This window comes from Rhinopithecus bieti, unplaced genomic scaffold, assembly GCF_001698545.2.
Source record: "Rhinopithecus bieti isolate Rb0 unplaced genomic scaffold, ASM169854v2 scaffold_11944, whole genome shotgun sequence".
Classification (NCBI taxonomy): Eukaryota; Metazoa; Chordata; class Mammalia; order Primates; family Cercopithecidae; genus Rhinopithecus; species Rhinopithecus bieti.
Genome location: NW_016807378.1, coordinates 1220652 through 1242794, shown reverse-complemented (window position 1 = coordinate 1242794; position 22143 = coordinate 1220652). Strand labels below are relative to the sequence as shown.

General features: G+C 38.5%; 2 protein-coding genes across 2 annotated transcripts in view; one reads left to right on the top strand and one right to left on the bottom strand.

Annotated features, from left to right (window-relative positions):
* The window catches only part of PDE3B (phosphodiesterase 3B), a 102823-nt gene extending 100109 nt beyond the window's left edge, over positions 1-2714 (top strand). The window contains exon 16 of the mRNA XM_017881535.1: positions 9-2714. Within this exon, the coding sequence (XP_017737024.1) occupies positions 9-223 (215 nt within the window). The 3' untranslated portion in view covers positions 224-2714. The remainder of the gene's footprint in view (positions 1-8) is intronic.
* Positions 2715-8625: 5911 nt separating this feature from the next.
* CYP2R1 (cytochrome P450 family 2 subfamily R member 1) lies at positions 8626-21184 on the bottom strand. Its single transcript, XM_017881545.1, has 5 exons — positions 20456-21184; positions 14216-14357; positions 10650-11282; positions 9737-10066; positions 8626-8917 (listed from the first exon to the last, which is right to left on the bottom strand). Exons 1-5 carry the CDS (start codon positions 20753-20755, stop codon positions 8742-8744), a joined length of 1581 nt encoding a protein of 526 aa, XP_017737034.1. The 5' UTR covers positions 20756-21184; the 3' UTR covers positions 8626-8741.
* Positions 21185-22143: the final 959 nt, after the last annotated feature.

The window sequence follows — 22143 nt, the reverse complement described above, 5'->3', positions numbered from 1 at the left end:
TTTCACAGAACCACCAAGAAGGAAAAGCAGACGGCAAATATTTTGTCAGCTAATGCACCATCTCACTGAAAACCACAAGATATGGAAGGAAATCATAGAGGAAGAAGAAAAATGTAAAGCTGATGGGAATAAACTGCAGGTGGAGAATTCCTCCTTACCTCAAGCAGATGAGATTCAGGTCATTGAAGAAGCAGATGAAGAGGAAGAGCGACAGTTTGAGTAAAAGAAAAGTCATATTGAAGAAGCCCAGAGGGCTGTGCCCAGGGGCAGAAATCATTGCCTAGTGTTCACCGGCTGACTCTCAACTGACCATACATGGACAAGCCTTAATACTGTGAGAGGATCCTTGCTCTGCTGGCAGTTTCCCACTCCTATGCACTTTCACAGGAACTAGAAAACTATTCTTAAACCAAGAATACCATCCATGTTGACCCATATTGCAGAGCCCTTACTTAAATCCTTCACTGGTGTATGAATACTTTGTTATAATGCTGCTTTGCTGGGTAGTGAGCTCTTATTTTTCATTGGGGTCAGCTATAACTAAAACTCAAGTGACTTATTTCAGTTACCAAAGTGGCCAGAACTTTTGCTTTCATGAAAATAGATTCATATTGTATTTCCCCATGTGTCTTTTATGTCTTTCAATGTTTTGGAAAAAAGTCTATGCCTGTCTAAAAATGAATCCAGTGTTGCCTTTCTGAGGGATTTCTTCTCAATGCAATACACTGTTAAGTTCTATTCTCCCAGCTAGGTTTATCCATGAAGGACTGAGTGACCTTTGTTATATTTAACAAAATCCAGGTGCATCAATTTCTGATGCTTTTTACTATTGTGTATTACCTACTATGTGTGTTTTATTTCTGCTGAGAGTATTCAGGTATGCCATGGACATCAGAAGTTTGAATTCCAGTCTTACCTTCTTTATGTTCCATGGCTGAATTTTAAAGCTGTTTAGGCTTAACAATGAAGGGATTTATTCTTTAGTCAAAATTGTTATTTTTACTGTAGCTCAGGATTTGTATTTTTAAAGATTTAGTTAATATAAACACAGCACAGATTTGTCAGAAGAAAAAAAATTTGCTGTAATACCAAGGTTCACCTTTTATGAAATGAGCAACATTTTCTCTTCTTAGATGAATTTGAAACTAATTAAAACCAAGAAAAAGGAGATGTCTGTCTTTTGCCTTAATGCAAAATCAAATAAAACTAATCTCATCAAAGATAAAGAAAAAAGGAATATAGTGAGGCCTAAAGGACACGTACATTGAATAAATAATTGGAATATGTGGTTATCTTTAGATCCATATCTTAGTTGTCATTTGTTTACTCTAAAACTGATGTTCATCTTTCTGTTAATTTCCCTCTGCCTCAAGACTACATGACAGAAATGACCTATCACTACTTATTGTTTCTGAAGCCCAACTGCAAGACTGATTTCTGAGATCAAGTAAAGAATTGGAATACTTATTTTTCATATAAGAATCTAAATATGTTAATAAATCATTTCATACAAAAGTACATTATTAAATAACCATATTATTAAAATAATTGCAAGAAAATGGGACCATATTTACAATGTTTTGTAAACTTGCTAGTGTGTGGATATGTACCCTACTTGTGAAATACATTTGAAGATATAAAGACCAGCCAAAATGATGGCAAAATGGTAGGCTAATATTTTCTATTATTATTGGAGACCATATCATATTTTGGATTCATGTAATTTTGCACACAGTGAAACCACTAATTTTCCAAGGTAATTCCTTTAGAATAGGGTATTGGCATGCAGTTTCTTACTTATCTAGAATATTTGGCTTATCTGAAAGATACCAATTTAAGATCTCTGGAAGTGTTAGAATTTTTGATCCTTCACAGTGTCAATATTTAATTAATCACTAAGCTTTATTTATTAGACATGTTGAGTGAGTGCCAAGTTCCTTGCCACCTTTGTTACCATTGCCACACACTATTTGTAAACCAGTCCCACCACTTATTACTAATTAATAAAATTTTAACTGATAATTTATTATTTGCACTTAAAATGTATATATCCTATCCTTGTATTTCTCTAGAGTACATTTTCCATCATGTTTACGTGTATTTCTGTTATTACTTCCTCTCCTGCAGAATACATACAAGTGTATGTGTATAAATTCATACATGTGCAAGCATGCATATTGAGATTCAGTCACATTTCCATACTGTCTTTTATTGGGTTTTATATATATATATATTTTTTTAGTTTATGTTATTTTCTCAAAAGCAGCATTTTAATTACAAATGCTGGATTTACTGGATTTAATTATAAATCCAATTACTATTGGGAACTCATTTTTACATAATATAGTCCTTAAATTATTTAACCCTTGCTAAGTAATTGACATATGTCAAAATAACTAGCCTAAAGAAACCCAAAAAAGTATCTCTCCCGAGCTGAAACTTAAAAATTCATAAGTGTAAGAAAGAATGTGAGAGTATATTAAATGCACACAGTACTATTAGATGAAATCTTACTTGAGAAATTGCCATAAGCCATATTACAGATCTTACTTTGACTGCTACTGAATCAGATTAATTTCTTGTTATAATAATTTTCATCATAAATCTTCTATTTTTAAAGCCACTGGTATTAGAAATATTCTTTTAGTGCTGTATATATGTATCTACTGACACATTTTCTCCATAAAAGTACTTTTAAAATTATTTCATGATTTGAAAGCTGTTTCCTGCTGTTATTTCATTACGTACTTTGTTGGTGCTATTGGCCTTTTCTACTTATTTTACAAGAAACCTGGAGTTTCTGGCTTACTTAAGTCATCAGAAATTCCCTGTGTCTAGATTGCATCATCTCATAGAAACAAACTTCACAAAGGAGATGAATAGATACAACTCTGGTTCCTTCATTATAATTGCCAGATTAATATAAGCTCTTCTAGAGTGTGTAGGGGATAGGAGTGGCAGGTGGAGCAGAGATGCATCACTTCTCAAAGAAATGTGACTTTTAAGCTCAGAACTGAAGAATTAAGAGTTAGCTCGGAAATGACTGCTTGTAGAGAGAGAATAACAGCATGTACAGAGGCCAGAAGAGAAAGCATCCCTACACTGGATGAGCCAAAGAGATTTAGGGTGGCTGGAAGATAGAGCATAAGAAGAGGGAGTGGTAGAGAGATGGTGGTTAATGAAGGGCCTTGTAAAACATGTGCCACTTTAAACTTTATTCCTAAAGGAAATGGGAAACAATGAAAAAGTTTCAATCTGGAAGAATAACATGATTAGATTTACATTTTACGAGGATCAAATAGCATACTTCAGTTGTCCTTTGTTATATGTGGGGGATTGGTTCTAGGACCTCCTCAGCTATAAGGATTGTCACATGAATTCAAGTCTCACAGTCAATCCTGTGGAACCCGCAGATACAAAAAGTTGGCCCTCTATACGAGGGTTGCACATCCCACTAATACTATATTTTCATCTGCATTTAGTTGTGGATGCAGAACCTGCCAATACAGGGCCAACTATATTTACTGAAAAACTCCACATATAAGTGGACCCATGGAGTTCGAATGCATGTTGTTCAAGGGTCAACTGTATTTTGAATGGTTTAAAACTATTGTTTTGGACTGAGTTCCTGCACCTAGGCCCCAATAGACCAGACCAAAGCAAAATGGAGTCATTCATACTAAATGCCACACAATCAAACTGAAACTTTAAGGAAATACATAGATCCCCAGACTAGTTTTTCCTCAAAACAGGAGATTCCAGTCTATCTGAGCATAATTAAGGAAGTTCTCGCTGCTTTAACCTGTACAAAGCAGACGTAATCTGAGGTAACCTAGTGATAACTGATCAGTTTTTATTTTTCTATTATTCTGTTTTCTTGTTCCCATCCTTACAAAATCCACCGTTCTGCCATTACCCAGTGGGAATTTCATTCTGTTTTGTAGAATGCAAGTTACTTGATCCATGAATCTGGAATAAAAGCCAATTACACCTGTAACAATTTGTTGTTAATTTTGTCTTTCGACAGAATGGCAGAGCAAGATTTAGACATAGCGAGTACTTGGCGATATTGACTGGAATAGATTGTGGACCACAGCGATGTGAACAGAGTTATGATTTAATATAGAGTTGGTATGGGGGTAAGAAAGATTAAGAGTGGCTCCCAGATTTCAGATTTAGACAGCTGTCAATATCATTCACTGAGTTAGGGTATATCAGAGGAATTGATTTTGGGTGTGTTAGAGAGTGAAGAGACGAATTCAGATTAGAGCAAAGTGAGATTAAGAGGCTTGAGACAACCAAGTGTATTTCAATGTAGGTATGGAACTCAGAAAAGTGATATGGGCTACAAGTATGGATCTGGGAGTCAACAGCAAATAGTTGGAAGTCTACTTTGAGTATCAAGCTTTTCTCAAAAACTGTGTCATAGTATTGGCTTCTGGTACACTGGACAATGAGCCCTTTTTGCTTGCTAACACTGCTGCATTCTGTATCTTTGTTTCATTATTTATCCTGGACATCTCACCATATCACTACACAGAAAAATTCCTTATTCTTGGCTGGGTGTGGTGGCTCACACTGTAATCCCAGCACTTTGGGAGGCCGAGGTGGATGGATCTCTTAAGCTCAAGAGTTCGAGACCAACCTGGGTAACATGGCTCTCAGTATTAAGGTACTTCTACCTATTTCTTTTTGCGTGTCTTATAATTTCTGCTTTATGAAAGTTGTTATTTTGTGTGGTATTATAACTGTTATAAAGTCCTTATGAATTATAGTATTTAGAATTACAAAGTGCACTTTTTTGTCTTACGTTTTCTGACTTGAATTCTGCCTTGTTTTATTAAGATCATGACTCCTGCTTTCTTTGTATTTCCTGGCATGTCTTTAACCATCCTTTTATTTTTAACCTTCAACCTATGTTTTAAGTATCTCTTCTATACAACAATAATATAGCATTGGATTTGGTCTGAAATCAAATTCAATGCTATATTATATGAACACCTTTTTGATAGGTGAGATAAGCCCATTTATATTTATTCATGTGACTGTAAGGACTTAATTCTTCATATTATTTCCTCTTTTCTTAAAAACTCATTTTAATTACGACATTTAAGAAAGTTTGTATCGTTGATTCAGTGGCTATAGTTATACTATCTTTGGACCCCATTTCTTTAGAGTATCTGCTTCTCATCTATAAATTAAAAAATTAGCTTGTACATATTCTTCTCTATCTCCCACTACCCAATTTAAGGCAATATTATCCTTTACTCTTGTACTGTTAAATATTCTTAAACTTCTACTACTTGTCACTTTTAAACTATATCTTTTGAATTCTAACTATACGAAGCAAAGAACTTATTCTGTGTTCTACCATTTCTCCTTTTCTCATTTTTTGTTAGATGCATTATTTTTATGAGTAAAAAACAGATAGTATTATCACATTTATGCCACCACTGTCTTAGTTCTATACTTAAATTTATTCAAGGCTCAAGGCTAGTCCTTTTGTTGATGTTTCCCCAGTCATCACTTGGTTCACTGAAACTTGTCCTCACACCTGATTAACAGTTTAGGTGCTAGAGAACTTACCGTTCAAAATCAGACAAAATTAGGGAGCCCTCAATGTAGGGCACCAATTCCAGGTAGGAGCACCACCATCTCCTTGGCATAGGAACCCAATTTATTTATACTTATTTCAGCACTTGGGGGCAAATTCTACAACTGCACAAACAGGAGAAGAAAATGAGACGGGGCAAATTGTTCAGCTGTTTATCCCAGTAAATCTGCTTGATTTCTTTCCACTTTTAGAAAAAGTTATCCTTACCTACTTCTCTCCTTATGTACTGATTTTCTCCATAGCTATCCCATGAAGAATGGGCTCCCATCTCCACCTCTGGCTTCGTCTATGCATGGTCTTATTTGTGGTTTTCTATATTTTTCCATTCACCTTCCATCTCCTAAAATTTCAAAGTATCGGATCCACTAACATTGCCCTCCACCTGTATTCTCAATGCCTTTATTCCATTTTCTATCCTTAATGGTTATTTCAGTGATAGGTGAGAAAAAACAAGTGTGCTCACTTGTTGAATCAGAAATTAGATTTCTAACATTTGAATCACTAGCTTAGCACTAACTGATGAGAGAGAAGGCATCCTTATTGCATAGATCCAACCTATCTGTTACAATGTAATTTCAAAAAACAGATTTTTCCAGTATGGATTACTTACTAATTCATGTTAATTTATATTTTTCCGAAAGTGTAGCATTTTATTTTACCACAGCTAACTGGTTCCACATAATCGAGTTGAAAGCATAATGAAAAACAGCCTTATAAATTGTAAAGCGTAAGATAAATTATTGGGTGTGAATAAAAGGAATATGGAATGAAATAAGGCATGCCTCTGCTGTGATCTAGAGAATTCACTTCCCCTGTGTAAACCTCTATTTCCTTGGCTATAAAATGAGCACATTAAGTGAAGTTAAGGTTCTTCTACCTTTAAAAGTTGATGAAGCTACATCTTTTATAATTTGTCAGGCTTGACAACCTGTGAAAATAGCATGATCTTCATTCTGCATAGATTTATGGAGTTCCTAAATTGTACTAGCAGCAGTAGTGGTAGTACTCAAAAGCAAAAGAAAACCTCCTCAACTTTTATTATAATCTACTTCAGTTTACTAAGTTGTTTTACCCAGTAAAACTACCTTAAAGTTCAACTTAAGCTCTTATAGCAGATATGACAGTAAGTAGGAGACCCTGGGATGACAGACTTGCTATGTCAAAGAAAGAGCAAAGATTAAGGAGCAACCTGAATATGTTTGTCAAGATTCAGGAAGGTTGGGGCTGGGTGTAGTGGCTCATGCCTGTAATCCCAGCACTTTGGGAAGCCGAGCTCGGAGGACTGCTTGAGTCCAGGAGTTCAAGACCAGCCTGGACAACTATCTCTGAAAAACTAAAATAATTACAGAAAGATTCAGGAAGGTAGGTTGGAAAGTTGCTTGGCTTAGCAAGTGAGGCAGACACTATAGTTGGTCTTCTGACTTACAGTTCCTCTTCTCTTCATAATTAGCCCTAGTTTTGTTTAGATAACTACACCACCCATATGTAGCACATGTATTTTGGAAGAAGCCAACTCCATGACTACTTCTAGTAGTCAGGCATATGTTCAGGCTAAGTGAACCATAATTACATTCACAAACCATAGTTTTAAATTAATGGATGGGCACATAATTCAGAACCTGTAGGACACAAAAAAAACAGTTTTCTGGGGGCATTTAAAAAATTCCTTTGCTCTCCCAGAAACGATCTAAGTTTGCTTTCTCTGTATGGAGGTGGGCAAAGCACATGTACTCCATGAGCTAGCCTTAAGATAAAACTGGTATCATCTGGAAGGCAAAATTGAGAAGTGGGAAGAAGCAGAATCTTTGATTACACCATGTAACATCTAAGCCATACGGACCCTAAAACTTCCACCCTTCCTCCAAATTTCCCTTTTATTATTTAAGTGAACTTGCAAGGATTTTCTTCCCCTTGCAACTGGAAACATCTGAATATATCCAAGATGCAGACTCCTGATGTATAACACACAAACTTGAAACTGTTCAACAGGTAAGTCCAAACTAAGGTTAAATCCATATTCTTAATAGAAGTCATTGTTGTGTGCACTGACTCTGAGGCTGCAACTATTCATGAGCCATGTTACAAGAGCATGTACCCATAATTTCACAACTTTATAAGAAATGATGATGTAAAAATAGCTATAAATGGGTCAATATACATTTCAGTTTGTTTAGGGCAGTCACAATTTACCCTTGTTGTCCTGATATAATTATGAATAGGACCCCATTCACTGTCAAGTGTCCCAGTTTACACAGTTACCCTATTCTCTACAGCATGTTTTTGGATTTGAATATAATTATCTTTAGAAAAATAACACTAACCCATGGAAATGCCTAGAGACCTCTAAAAGATATAAGTGAATTCAATCTTTAATCCTTGTGATTAGTTTTAGAAAGAAGTGGTGCCAGGGAAAATGTGTCAACAAAGATTCAACAGCCATGTATCATTTTAAATTTTAAATATATTATTGTAATGTCCTATCTACTTAACTGCTGCTATGAAGGTGGACACTCAGGGTCACACAGACCCTCATTTATAAGAAGAATGACACAGTTCTTATGAAGACAGAGCAGGGAGTAAGATATGAAAGCACTGGCAGGCTCTACATTAAATACATATTTCTTCTACAATCTCCCACCATATCTAAAATACCTCTAAAGTCCAAACTCATTTATTTAGGTTTTAATTTCTTCTGTAGTCCTCTATTAAACTGGACTGGTACCACACAGTTCATTAATGACAATACCTGATCAGAAGGGAGCTGGTTTCTGGAACCAAGGCCCCGCAGGACAGAAGCCAGATGAAGTCAGGAAGGGATAAAAGTACCTGCTACTAAACAAGATGCTCTGCTTAGGGCATCCATGACTCTTCTTAGCATTTTAAGCAACACCCATCATTTGTACCTTTGTGTCTCTCAACAGAGAATTTTACCTCAGAAGTCATAAAATCTTGAAAAACAATCATGACTAGTGCTTGTTTCTGCTCCAGTACTATTTTAAGACACATCTGTGTTCATTTGGCTTTATGATGCTGTGACTTTTATTCTAATACACACATTGATTTGATTAAACCAAGTTCAGGGATAAGGCAAATATACATCCTTGCTCCCGAAAACATCCAGGCACTTTCAGCGTCTTTCAGCACAGATGAGGTAGGGTTGGGGCTGCAATGTCATGCCTAACCTGGGCTTCAGATCTGGAACTAGTTCATGTGGAAAATGCAAATGAAACCTCTGAAGCAATGCTGTGAAAAACAAGAACATCTCCATCCGAGCTAACTGTTCTCCAAGACAATGTCTTCTCCCTAAACAGATAAAGCAGATATAATAATTTTTTAAACCCACAATCTTTACCAAAATTAATGTCTAATATTTGGGTGTCATTCAGGAAATCTGGAATTTAAAGAAAGGAAGAGGGAATTATGTTTATTAAAGGATTCTCTTAAATCTCAAAGAATAGGAATTGACACTTCAGCTCCCAGAACCCATACATTTACCTCCTTTTGTCAGACCATGGACTTTTGTAAGACTTTAGTTCCATCTCCCACTTCCCTCCCATGCTGCAACAGAGCCTAAGATATGCCACAAAAGATCTAATTTGAGGTGAGACATTTTGCTCAAGAAAAGTCCACTTCATTTCAACTAAGTGTGTGTTCTTCCCCACTGAAAGGGAAGAGTTTCTAGTCCATCTTCCATGGGTCTTTTGTACCTTTTCACAGAAGAAGCAATATTTTCCTAGTTGAAGATGAAATACAATAACCAGAAGCCAAGATAGTGAGATTCTAGTTTTACTTAAGTGACTGTATCTTTTCCCTCTCTGGGTTACTGGCTTCTCATTCCACAAGTTTTGATTATGGGCAAAAAAGCCACAGGCAAAAACAGTTTTAGAAGAAGCCAGGGGTTCTCAAAAGTCCATCTATAGTTGATAAATTAAGGCTTATATTAAGCAGAAACAGGTGTTAATTACTTCCAATTAAATCATTCTCTCCTGTAAGAATCAGTTCTGTGTTTTTAGAATTGGGATATTTAATTCTACAGGAGGATGCTTCAGATTAAGATGCTATATCTAATGAATTATCATTATCCTTTATTCTAAAGTTACGCCCCTGTGAAAGTTCTCTTACCTAGGGAAAAAGGAACCAAAGCTTCCTTCTTGGCAAAATATCCACTGCTGTCCAGAAATCGCTCAGGATGGAACACTTCTGGGTCTCTCCAGTACTTTTCATCAAAGTGTACAGAATAAAGATTTGTAATTACTGTTGTGCCTTTAGGAACGGAATAACCACGTACAACTGCATCTTCAGAGGTTGCATGGAAAATCCCTAATGGAACTATATTACAGAATCTTAAAACTTCATGCAAAACTGCCTCAGTATAAGGCATTTTGAATTTGTCGTCCCAAGAAGGCTTCCCATTGGGGCCCATAATTAAATCAATCTCTTTCTGAACTTGTCCTGTCAGAGAAAAAGTATTCAAGTTATTATGCAATTCTTAGAATTATAGCTAAAGTTATTTCCCTCTGGAATAAAATAAATGATAACCAATAACAAGCCAATAGGATATAGATACATCCAGATTCAGATTTTTTATTATCTGGGCATTCTATTGAAATATATGCTATATATCTTGTACTAACAGTAGCCAGTGCTCTGGGTAGCTCTATTGTGAAAGACATAAGTAATAAGAATAAACATCAAACAAACCTAGAATTGGAGTAAGAAAAATAGTAAAGTATAAAATTAGTTTTTTAAATTCTTTCAGAGTTCAGGTTCCAGCTCTGCCACTTGCAGACACAGCGTTTTTTCTCGTTTATACATTTATAAAATAAGCATAATAAGACCTCTTTCAGAGATTTTTTTTTACATGAATTGAGATAATAGATTTGAAAACTCTTTTTTGTAGCTATTAAATATTTCTATCCTTGGCTGGCATAGCAGGAGTTCCTAAAGAAAATGTATTGTGCATGGCTAAGACTCAAAAACATGTATGAACCCTACATGCAAGGACAGACCCTGAGATCATCAAGAGAATCCTCACCTTGAATATTAGGATAAAGGGCCATGAAAAGAATCGCCCACCGTAGCACATTGGTTGTAGTTTCAGTTCCAGCAATGATGAGTTCACCCACTGAGAAAATTAGGTTTTCTTTGGAGAAAGTAGATGATGGGTCATTTTTACCTTGATCCATCTCATCTAAATAAGCATCAACAAAATGCTGAGGTAGCTGAGGCTTTCTGTTGACTGAAGCTTTTTCAATGAGTCTGGAGAGAAAATCATAGACCACAGATGCATTTCTAAACAGCTGTTGATGTTTTCCAAAAGGCAGGATGCCAATCCATGGAAAAGCATTATACAAGAAGACTGAGGCACTGGCAGCTAGTTCCACATTTTCACTAAATAACTCAATCATGTGCTGAAAATCGGTGTCTTCATAAGTGAATCGTTCTCCAAAAATGATCAGATTGGTTATGTTTGAAACAGCATTCGTTATTAATTGTTTAAAGTCAAAAGGTCTACCTTTGTAAGTTTCAATAGCATCAGTGAAAAATTTGGTTTCTTCCAAGATTTTAGATTCAAAAGACTTTTGGCCATATCCAAAATATCGAAAGCTGTTTACAGCTAATCGTCTGTGATCGACCCATCCTCGGCCATATCTGGAATTGAGTAGGCCTGAAAAAAAAAAATTAAAATATTGTATGATTCCTACTTCTCTGTATCCAAAAAATGAAAGGGAACAAAATTTTTTAATGGATGGTTAGTCATCCTTCTGCAAATTATACTCCTATATAACTACATGGTTGGGTCCTGTTCTCAGCAACTCATTAGCCACAGTATTATAACAGATAAAGTTTTTCTACTCCTTATCTGTGGACTGGCAGAAAAGACCTATAATTGCACCACCACAAGAAGCTAGTCAGTCTTGTGTAATTTAACCTGGTGAAATAGAGCCAGGTGACTATATTATCCAAATATTACCATAAGCCTAATTTACCAAAGAGAAATGACTGCATGTTCAATGGGCAAAGTTTTATCTTAGACTAAACAAACACCTAAAAAATCATCCTTCTAGGATTAGAAATTTTCTGCTTAAAAGAGAATGGATTTTAGAATATAAATTTCTTCCTGTTAAAGGGATATGGTAGACAATCAAGTAACTATGACAGGGGTAAGGGAACTCTGAATGAGCTGTCAATATAGTCAAAATGCTGAAGTCAAAAGAAGGGCAAACATTAAGCTCAAACTTTTCTAATGCTGATATTGCCTACCTTAAAATTTCAGAGTCTCCACAATGTATCTGCTGTTTTGATGTGGCTACTATGGAAAATTTCCCCCTTAAATTAATTCAACATCTTCAGTGCACATATTTATGTAACATGTACTTTACTCAAAATTTCACTCATTACTGGGACATGGTTGTACCTATGATAAATTTCACATTGATATGTGATTCTCAATGTTGGAGGTAGGGCATGGTGGGAACTGATTGGATCATAGGGGCAGATCCCTTATGAATGGTCTTACAACAGCCCCTTGGTGATAAGTGAGTTCTCGCTCAGTTAATGTGAGATCTGGTTGTTTAAAAGTTAAGGACCTCTCCCTACTCACTCTGTTGCTCCCACTCTTGCCATATGACATGCTGGCTTTCCCCAATGGCTTCTGCCATGATTGTGAGCTTCAGGAGAAGCAGATGGCCTCAGCAGAAGCAGATGCCAGCACCATGCTTTCTATAAAGTGTACAGAACCATGAGCCAATTAAACCTCTTTTCTTTATAGGTTACCCAGCGTTGGGTATTTCTTTATAGCAATACAAAATAGACTAACACAACACACAATGAAAAATGTCACATTCTCTTGTGTACTTGAGGTACACACAAAATTTACATTCCAACAACTTATTGTGCAATAATTTTTGAATGTAGAGCTTATTAAAAAGTTACCATATGTGAGGGGGTCATTAGTGCTGTGTAGCAATCTTACACTCCCATAGTCCATTCTTTTTTCTATACTCCCAGATGACTATTCATTCAACAAATATTCATTTAACATGTATTTGTGGAACACCTACTATGTTCCAGGCAATGTTCTAAGTGTCAGGAATGTATCAGGGAACAAAAGAAGCAAAGATCCCTATCCTCACAGAGCTTAGACACTAGTAGGAGAGACAGACAAAACAACAAATAAAGTATATAGCAAGTAAAAAGATATAGGGTAGTCAGCAAAAGGCTCACTGAGAAGATGACATTTGAGTAAAGACTCACAGGAGATGAGGAAGTGAGACAAGCAAATACCTGAGGAAAGACCACTGTAGTTAGAAGGAACAGCTAGTGCAATGGTGCGAAGATGAAAGCAGCCCTAGAGAAATATGTGCACATGGGATATATACACAAGAAGGTACAGAGGAGCACTGTTTATAATAACCCTACACTGGCCAAGCTGTGTGCCTGGGCATGATGCTGGGCCCACCCAAAGGGCAACTTTTTTCCATTCACACAGTGGGCTAATAGTGGCCATGATTTTCTACTTCCAAGGTCAGTACATAGTAACTTAAAGCAACACATAATTTTCTACCTGGTTTTTAAAAATCTTAAGTCAAATGCTTTATGATGAAAATAGTCTAAACAATAAATTTACAGCTTTGAAAAATATATACTTTGTCTCAAATATTACTGTGATTGCATCATCTTTCATTTTCATCATCTTTTTAAAGGTCTATTATAATTGTGGCTTCCTATTTGGTCTAATTGCTTGTTTTTTATTTATATTACTGCTCTCAAGTTTCATTATACCCTGGCCTGAGAATTCAGTCTTTTACAATTTGTGCTTTCTCTGCATTAGCTGATTTCCTTTGTGATGTAATATAGGATTTTTATTTTTGTCTTTTCAATCAATGTCTTTAGTTTTGCCTATGTAAGTAAGATATTGTTAAATTTTTCTTTGAAATTAAATGTGAAACTCATATTAGAGAATTTAGGACACAACTTTAGTAAAAAGTCTTATACTATTAACTATTATAACCACTGTATGTGATTTGAACATTCTATTTTAGGCTGTCTGTTGCTGCTTTCTTCTTACCGATTTTGTCAACTTTCAGTCTTTCCCCCTTGTTGAATATGGAATCTCCAACACTGATCAATACTAAACCAAATAGAACGCTAGTCCTTTACACAAGCCATGCAACTCTACACCTACTAATCACAGTGATTAGTAGTCAAGAAAGCTGCTTCAAGTTCTGTAAGCTTTTAAGTAAAACGATAGTAAAAATGTCATCAAGTACTCAAGACTGGATTCAAAAGGGCACTTTGGATTCAAGTGCAAGTATGTGTTTATTCCTAACTTGTTTCACAAAACCTGCAGATGTTATTAGGTGCTGATTCTTTAAAAGTTTATAATACTTATTAGAGCTGAACCACAACAGAATTAGCAACGTACTGGTCTAAAATATGAACGTAGTACAGCCTGAAAGGTCCTCAAATACTAGGTTCTGTAAGTAGTTTCTTATTAATCAGTACAAAATAATCCCAACTCTATGCACTAAAACTTAAAATAAGAAATATGATTTAAAATAGCTTAGTAAATCACTAAATAGGTGCAAATAAACATACCTCCCATTTTTGTCATCTTCATGAATAAAGGAAGGCATGGTCTGTCTGCAAAAATTTCACTTTGATGAACAAGGCATTCCTTTACTACATCATAGCCATTTAGAACCACAGTTGATATGCCTCCAAGATCTAAACTGAAGATCTTTGAGAAGAGGAGAAGAAAAACAACATTTAAATGGCAGAATGTATAGAGAAATATAACCATGGAAATCTACAAGTGGTAAGTGCGGCTTTTCCAGGATTTGTTACGTCCCTGAAAATAAAGGCAGTTATTACTCACCTGACAATGTTCAGAGTGCCCTCCTTCTATAAGCCATGCAAAACTGTGTGATTTCATTATGCCATTCAGTGCCTGAAGTCACAATCTTACCAACAGTTTAATGAAAAGGGTACTGGACTTGGGAGGCCTGAGTCTAGTTTAAGGTTTGCCATTAAAGAGGTAAAAGACTCTGGGCAGAACACTTAACCTATTTGGGCTTCAGTATTGCCATAGAAAATATATTTGATATACATGCTCTCTTATGATTCATTCTACCTCAAAATGTTCAATGATATCTAGGAATCTCCTTCTATTTTCAAGATGAATGAGGCTAGTGAGGGAGAGGATTGTCAAAGACCTGAGAGACAACTTTGAAGTATAAACATATTGTAAATAAGCCCATTTGTATTTGGCTCTCTGTATTCCACAAAGTGAATGAAGAGGGCTCTAAGGGAACCTAACCTTGGAGGAAAGGCATTTACCACATAGGTTAGGTAGCTGCCTCTCTGTTAAGGGGAAGGCAAAACAGAATGCATTCCATGCCTTGCTGGAGTTGTCTGCCCTGTGCCTCACCTCAGGTTCACTTACAATGTCACACCTACTGTAGTCTACTCTAGCTAACCCAATGTAACAGCCTAGTCCAGTGAGAGAATGATACTCCCTTAAGACTACTTATTGCCATCCTTTCTGGATAGCTTTTTACAGCCAAAATACTGAGACAAGCCTTATCCCTGTGCAAACAAGTCAAGGAGATTGAGCCATGGCACACGCTACTTCAGAGAAAACAGCAGGCTTAGTAGAGAACAAAAGTTCAGCAGAAAGTTATATCAGCAAAGGTCATGAGGACTGCCAAGTGGTAACAACTAACCAGCTGAGTAATGGGGCCACCAGAGTCTTTGGCATAAGGGTGGGCTCTGCCAACTGAGCAGTAGGTATATCCAGAACCTTGGGAAAAGAACACTGACTGCCTGCCATAAGCAATGGTATTAGTCAAAAGTGACAATAGAAGAGTTCTAAGTAAAAGGGAATGGCTACCAGCTGAGCAAAGTAGGGACAATGCAGTAATGTAGTCCTATTAAAGGAAAGTCTCTTCGCAGAAGTGAACTTTAGCAGAGACGATAAAAAGATGGCATTCCACAAGGATAGTAAAAGAACCATGAACTTAAAGTTGTGTCACTATGAAGGCAGAACAGAGGGCAAATGTATTTCAGGATAGCGCTTCAGGGTAGAACTTCAAACTGTGGACACCAGGGACCATAAAAAGCAAGGAGGAGCCATGGTTTGAGAATGTTGTTACACAATCCACCTTTACTCAAGAATCTGAAATAGTCCTGTATTTGAGGGTAGAACTGGAGAAATTTTTACTTGAACTAATACGTATTCCTGTATACACTGTTTTCAAGGACTTTTGGTAAAGGTTTGTAACTCAAATTGTGAAAACTTATCCTTAAACTGCTTTGATCTATGGAAGGGTACAAGATTAGCTTATATATTATTTGATTTATTCAATAATTTTTAGTGCCAATTATGGGCTAATTATAATGCTGGCAGAGATGTAAAGAGGAATACATAAAACATTTTCCTTGCCTTCTTCTAGATCACTCTGTGATCTCCAAGTCTCTTTCCCTCGCCCAAACCAGCCCTACTCGTAATTTTTCACTCTCCCAGTTAATGACCACTCCATACATCCTTCAAGTTGTTGAGGCCCAGAACTTTGCAGTCACCCACACTGACTCATTATTTTCTTCCAAATTCCACATCCAACTGCTCAGCAGTTATGCTGTTCCTAGTTTCAGAATATAAACAGAATCAGACAATTTATTATAATCTGCAGGTGACCAATCTAAGTCACCTGCATTTCTCCCTTGTAACAACAACCTCCTAACTGGCCTCCTTAATTTCATCCTTGTCTTTTTACAGGTAATTCTCAACATGGCATTCTCTTGCTTTATGGCCTTTGTTCTTGCTCTTCTCTTAGTCTAGAATGTTCTTCCTTTTCATATTCCTATAGCTTGCTCCTTCATTTCCTTTAAGTCTTTGTTCAGATGCTATCTTTGTGGTGAGACCTGTTCTGATTAAGCAATTTAAAATCTGACCCACTAACATTCTCCATTCCCTTACCCTAATTTAGTTTACTTACTGCTCTGTACTCTTTGAACATATTATATAATTTACTTAATTGTGTTTATGTATATTGTCTGTCTTCCCCCCACTAGAATATAAGCTACATAAGGGCAGGAATCTCTGTTTTGGTCACTGCTATATCTCTAGCACCTAGGACAGTACACAGCATATGAAAATAGAAATAGATGTTGAATTAATGAATAGTTGTAGAGATATACATTTAAGCATATTATTATAACATCATGGACTAAGTGCTAATAACAAATGTGCAAAGTGCTGTTCATGAAAACCATTAAGTGACTGCCACACTTTTCAACCTTTGCTTGGTTTGTTTCCTCATTTTGAATGCTTCCCTTGACTGCCATACTATCATAACCATACCAAGTCTTTAGGGATGATCCTCCATGACGCCTTTCTTGGGGCACTCTTTTTCTCTCTGCTTTGAACCACACATGGGAGTTTAGAAGCTCCCATGGCACTTATTTCACACTATCTTGGACCAGAAACAATCATATTCTTGTCTTCTGCCTGCTTGCTAAATTATAAACTCCCTAGGAGCAGTGATTTCATCTTTTTCATCTTTGAATCCTTATACAGAATCTCATTCAGTGCTGTGCATAAAGTTCTCAATAAATGCTGCAAAAATAAATTAATATACTGTCAATTCTACTTGCCTTAATGGAATTATTTTATTGTCCTTAAGTCCATTACCTGAAAATAATCTGATAAAGCCACTTGTATTGGCTTTGCTAGCCAAGGAATGCCTCTCTAAATCTAGACTAAGATTAAAGTTACTGTAGAAATTTAAACATTCAGAATGAATCTCCAAGGAAATGGTAATTTTCAGTGTGACACACTTCTATATAAGATTGCCTTTAAAATGAATATATAACTCCTGAGGACTGGCTGTTTAACTTTCAAGAATCACAAAGCAGAACTGAATTCACAGATTAACACAAAGGCGGGTATCACCTGAAGTGAATGTCGTAAGTAATTTTAAAGTCCAGTGTTTTTTGGGTTTTGTTTTGTTTTGTTTTCTGTGAGCATACATCTCAAATTGAAAAGACAGTGGGAAACTAAGATTTTATTTAGAAATAAGTCCTAGGAACAACTTTTCATAACCTTTCGGAATTACAGGAGGGAATAGTCTTCTTCCACTTCCAAAAAAAGGTATAGTATTTTAACAATTTATACCAACTTTGAGACTTTGTCAGAATTGGAATATATCTCTAAAATAATGGGAGATCCTTAGAGATGTTTCACACCAGGATAAAGATCAAATGCTGCTGTAGCCTAGAGTTAATATGTTTGGTGGTTATCAACTAAATCTAAGGCATAGTGAGGCAAACAATGTCTATCTACTCTTTGATGCATATTCTTTTTCATTTTTGCTCCTTTCAGTTTTTCCTCTGCCCCACTGCAGCTAGTAACAGTTTAGTCCTATCTCATTTGTAGTCAAGAGCTTTCTCCGTAAAGAACCATGGTTCCCTCAAAAGTGGTACCAGCAATAAAACTAGCTGCTCATGCCCAATTCTTATCTATTGAACCGATCTAAATATCTCAAGACGACAGTCTAGTACGTTTATAATTTGTAACCTATGATAGGGGACTTAGACAACCCCCTGCCCAAAATAAACATTCATAGTAATACAGAGTGTCTTTCAGTTCAAATATTTATATAAGAAACGTTTAATTCCCTTTTCTGTGAGAAACTGTTTCAAATAACTTGTTTAAAAATACTTTCAAACATGGAGGTCAAACAAATCTGTTCTGGGTATAGAAACTAATAACATAGGCCGGGCACGGTGGCTCACGCCTGTAATCCGAGCACTTTGGGAGGCCAAGGCGGGAGGATCACAAGGTCAGGATATCGAGACCATCCTGGCTAACAGAGTGAAACCCCGCCTCTACTAAAAAATACAAAACATTAGCCAGGCGTGGTGGCGGGCGCCTGTGGTCCCAGCTACTCGGGAGGCTGAGGCAGGGAATGGCCTGAACCTGGGAGGCGGAGCTTGCAGTGAGCCGAGATGGCGTCACTGCACTCCAGTCTGGGTGACACAGCGAGACTCATCTCAAAAAAAAAAAAACAAAACAAAAAAAAAAGGAGCTAATAACATATACAATAACCAAGAACACTTGAGTAGCACTTTACTGTTTTCCGTCGTTATTCTCACTAACTAGATGAAAAAAAAACTAAGACTCAGAACAGAGGTCAAGTTTTGTCTGGCAGAAGACCCGATCTCTAGTCTTATGCTTTCACTTTTTGAATAAACTCAATTCTGGGAGAACTGTAGGCTGGAAAATAAGATCTAAGAATTATACATACTTTTGTTACCTCGTCCAGCTTAACTTTAACAACGTAAACTATTAGTGAGTCGTGAAAGGAACGTAAACCATTAGTGACTTTCTATTCTAGAAACCTAGACCAATTTTTTTTTTTTTTTTTTTGGAGACGGAGTCTTGCTCTGTCGCCCAGGCTGGAGTGCAGTGGCGAGATCTCAGCTCACTGCAAGCTCCTCCTCCCGGGTTCACACCATTCTCCTACCTCAACCTCCCGAGCACCTGGGACTACAGGCGCCCCCACTACGCCCGGCTAATTTTTTGTATTTTTTTAGTAGGGACGGGGTTTCACCGTGTTAGCCAGGGTGGTCTTGATCTGCTGACTTCGTGATCCGCCCGCCTGGACCTCCCAAAGTGCTGGTATTACGGGCGTGAGCCACCACGCCCGGGCACCTAGCCCAATTCTTGTAAAAATTGGTTTAAGTAAGGATTGAAGGTCAAACCTGAAATACCACAGTTGCCAAACATCCCTGTACTTTTCCTTCAAAACACTGACCACACCCTGTGGTCGATAAAGAGATTAGTTTTCTCTCCCACTCATCTGCCAACTCCTTAAAAGGTTGTATCTGTCTTTTTCACCGCTAGCGTCAGGCCTGTAGTTGCATATAAACAAGTGTAATTCAAAACAAAATAGGTGAAACTCTGGCCAGGACCCGTGGAAACTCCTGCCCCCTCCGGACGTCAGGACACCCACACACATGCGGGGGTCGCCTTTTCCGCTGCCAGTCACAAGGCATTTCCGTGCTGCTTTCTCCTCCGCAGATTGAGGAGGAGCTAAGTACCGACCTCACCGGCTGGTTGTGAGTTTTAAATGAGTCACCAAGTTGGCAGTGACAGTGGCACACAGAAGGCGCCTTTTAAGTATCTGCTAACGGGCCGTTCCCAGCCAGTCAGAATGGCATTGCCATCTGTGCTGTGGGACCCCCGCGGCGGATTTTAGTCATCAATTCATTCACGCGTTCACAATCATTTCCCAGGGCCAGCTTCTCAGGGGCGTTCCCCTGCGTTCTCCATTCTCACAGCAAACGCCTACACCAGTAGTCCATCGACTGCAAACACCGAAGAACCTGTTATTAACCATCTAGAATTTAGAACGCCTTGATTTTCCGACAAGCCGCGTGCAGCTTCCACAGAGCTGCGAGGCCGACTCGCAAGACGCCCGCACCTAAGGGCAGGAGCCCACCCTGGACCTGAAGTGGCGGCGCGGCCGGCGAGCCAAACGGCGCAGGCGCAGGAGCAAGAGCTTGAGCGGTAGCGGGAAAATCAGGCCTGGATCGCCTCTGGGCCTCGGCCCGGAGTGGGTCACCGGCAGGGGCGGGGCTCCCCTTGCAGGGGGCACGGCGTAGAGGACTTCTCCCTTCCAGAGCCGGGAAGCGGATGTCCCTCAAAGGGCAGCCGGCATATGGAGAGGTCGCTATTACTCGGCTCACGAGCGGCCGTAAGTCCAACCAGGAAGGCCCTGGCCAGCCCGGGCCAGTCTGGCGGCCCTCCCTGCCCGGGACCCGTCGGAGCTGTACCTCTCCGTACACCTGGCTCTGCTTTCTCATGTAGACATGGGGAAGTTCGGCTGAGGCGGCCAGGGAATAGATGTTGCCGATAAATGGCAGCCCCGGCGGCCCCGGAGGGAAGCCCATCGGCCGCCTCTGCTTCAGCAGCTGGCGGACCCCCAGCGCGAAAAGCAGCAAGAAGAGCGCGCCGCCGAGCGCCGCTGCGCCCTCTTCTCCTCCCCAAAGTTTCCACATCTGCCCGAATGGGGGTGCGAACGCCACCGCAGCCCTGAGTCCCTGGCACGCCCTCCAGCCCTGCCGTACTCCCATTGGCAGGATACTCTCAGGTCCCGCCCTAGCTCCGTGGCTATTGGCTGGCTACGTGAGCGCTCAGGTCCCCTCGGGACAACGACCGTCTAGCTTTACGCGGCTCGGAGACGGCTCTGCGGAGCGGGTGGCCGGTGCTACCCTTTGGAGGTGGCGCGACTCTAGGCGGAGCAATGAGCCAGGAGGCCGTTTTCCAGAATGTTGACACCAGAATGTTGACGAGGTGTCAGGACGGCCTCACTCACTGGGGTAGGCGGATCCTGCCTCGCTGGGGCCAGCCCTTTCTTAAAGTGTCTTTTTAAGTCCCAGGTCTGCTTATTTCATTTCAGACTAGGAAAACTGGAGAGATGATCAACACTGCAGTCTTTAGCTGAACCTGATACTTTTCACAATTTCCAGTGGAAAACTGACCCATCAGTAGTAAAAGAAAGTAATTTTAGTGTTTTGTCCTGTTTTACTATTTTTCTCCTGTTAATGTATATTTGTGTGTGATCTTTTAAGAATTGTGATGATTGAGCAGTTTATGTGATTAACTCAGTTTACCTATATTTGACCCCTCTCTGGTCTTTCCAAACTGATTACTTATTGGCAATCACGGGACTCTTGTCTGCACTTGTTCACGGAGAGTATTTACTATTCAAGATTTCTGCCTCTACTGCCTGGAATTAAGCAACTGATTTCATATTATTCTTGCTAATTCTGTTTTTATTCGTGTTTTCTATTGGACAGTTCCTTGCAACACAGGACTTACTGAGTTTGGGACTCTTCTAACAGCTGCCCTCTAATTGTGATTTAGAAGGGCATGAGTTTTATGGTCCTTATTACCTTACGGCTCATTCACACAGCAAATATTAATTGAATGTCTACTATGTTCCCATGTCCTAAGCGGTGGAGATACATAGGTGAATAAGAGCAACAAAATTCCACCCTTTCTAGAACTTACATTCTTATGAGAGGGAAGAGCAATAAAATGGAAATACAATAAATTTAGATAATCATCAGCAAACAAAAAGTGCGTTATAGAAAATGCCTGGTGGTTTGGGAGATATTTTAGCAAGCAAGGGCTGTCAAGGAAAGTCTTATTAGGAAGATGACGTTGGAGCTGAGATCAACTGCTAAAGAGGTGTATTTGTTTCCTACTACTGTTGTAACAAATTACGCCCAATTTGATGGCTTAAACCCACACAAATTTATTTTCTTACAATTTTTGAGGTATGAAGTCCAAAGTGAGTCTTCCTGGGCTGACAGAGAGGTGTTAGTGTGACTTCATTCCTTCTAGAGACTGTAGGAGAGATTCTATTTCCTTGTCTTTTTCAGCTTCTAGAGGCTGCCCACATTCCTTGACTTTCATCCCCATTCCTTCCTCTTCAAGGCCATTAATGTCAGTTCAT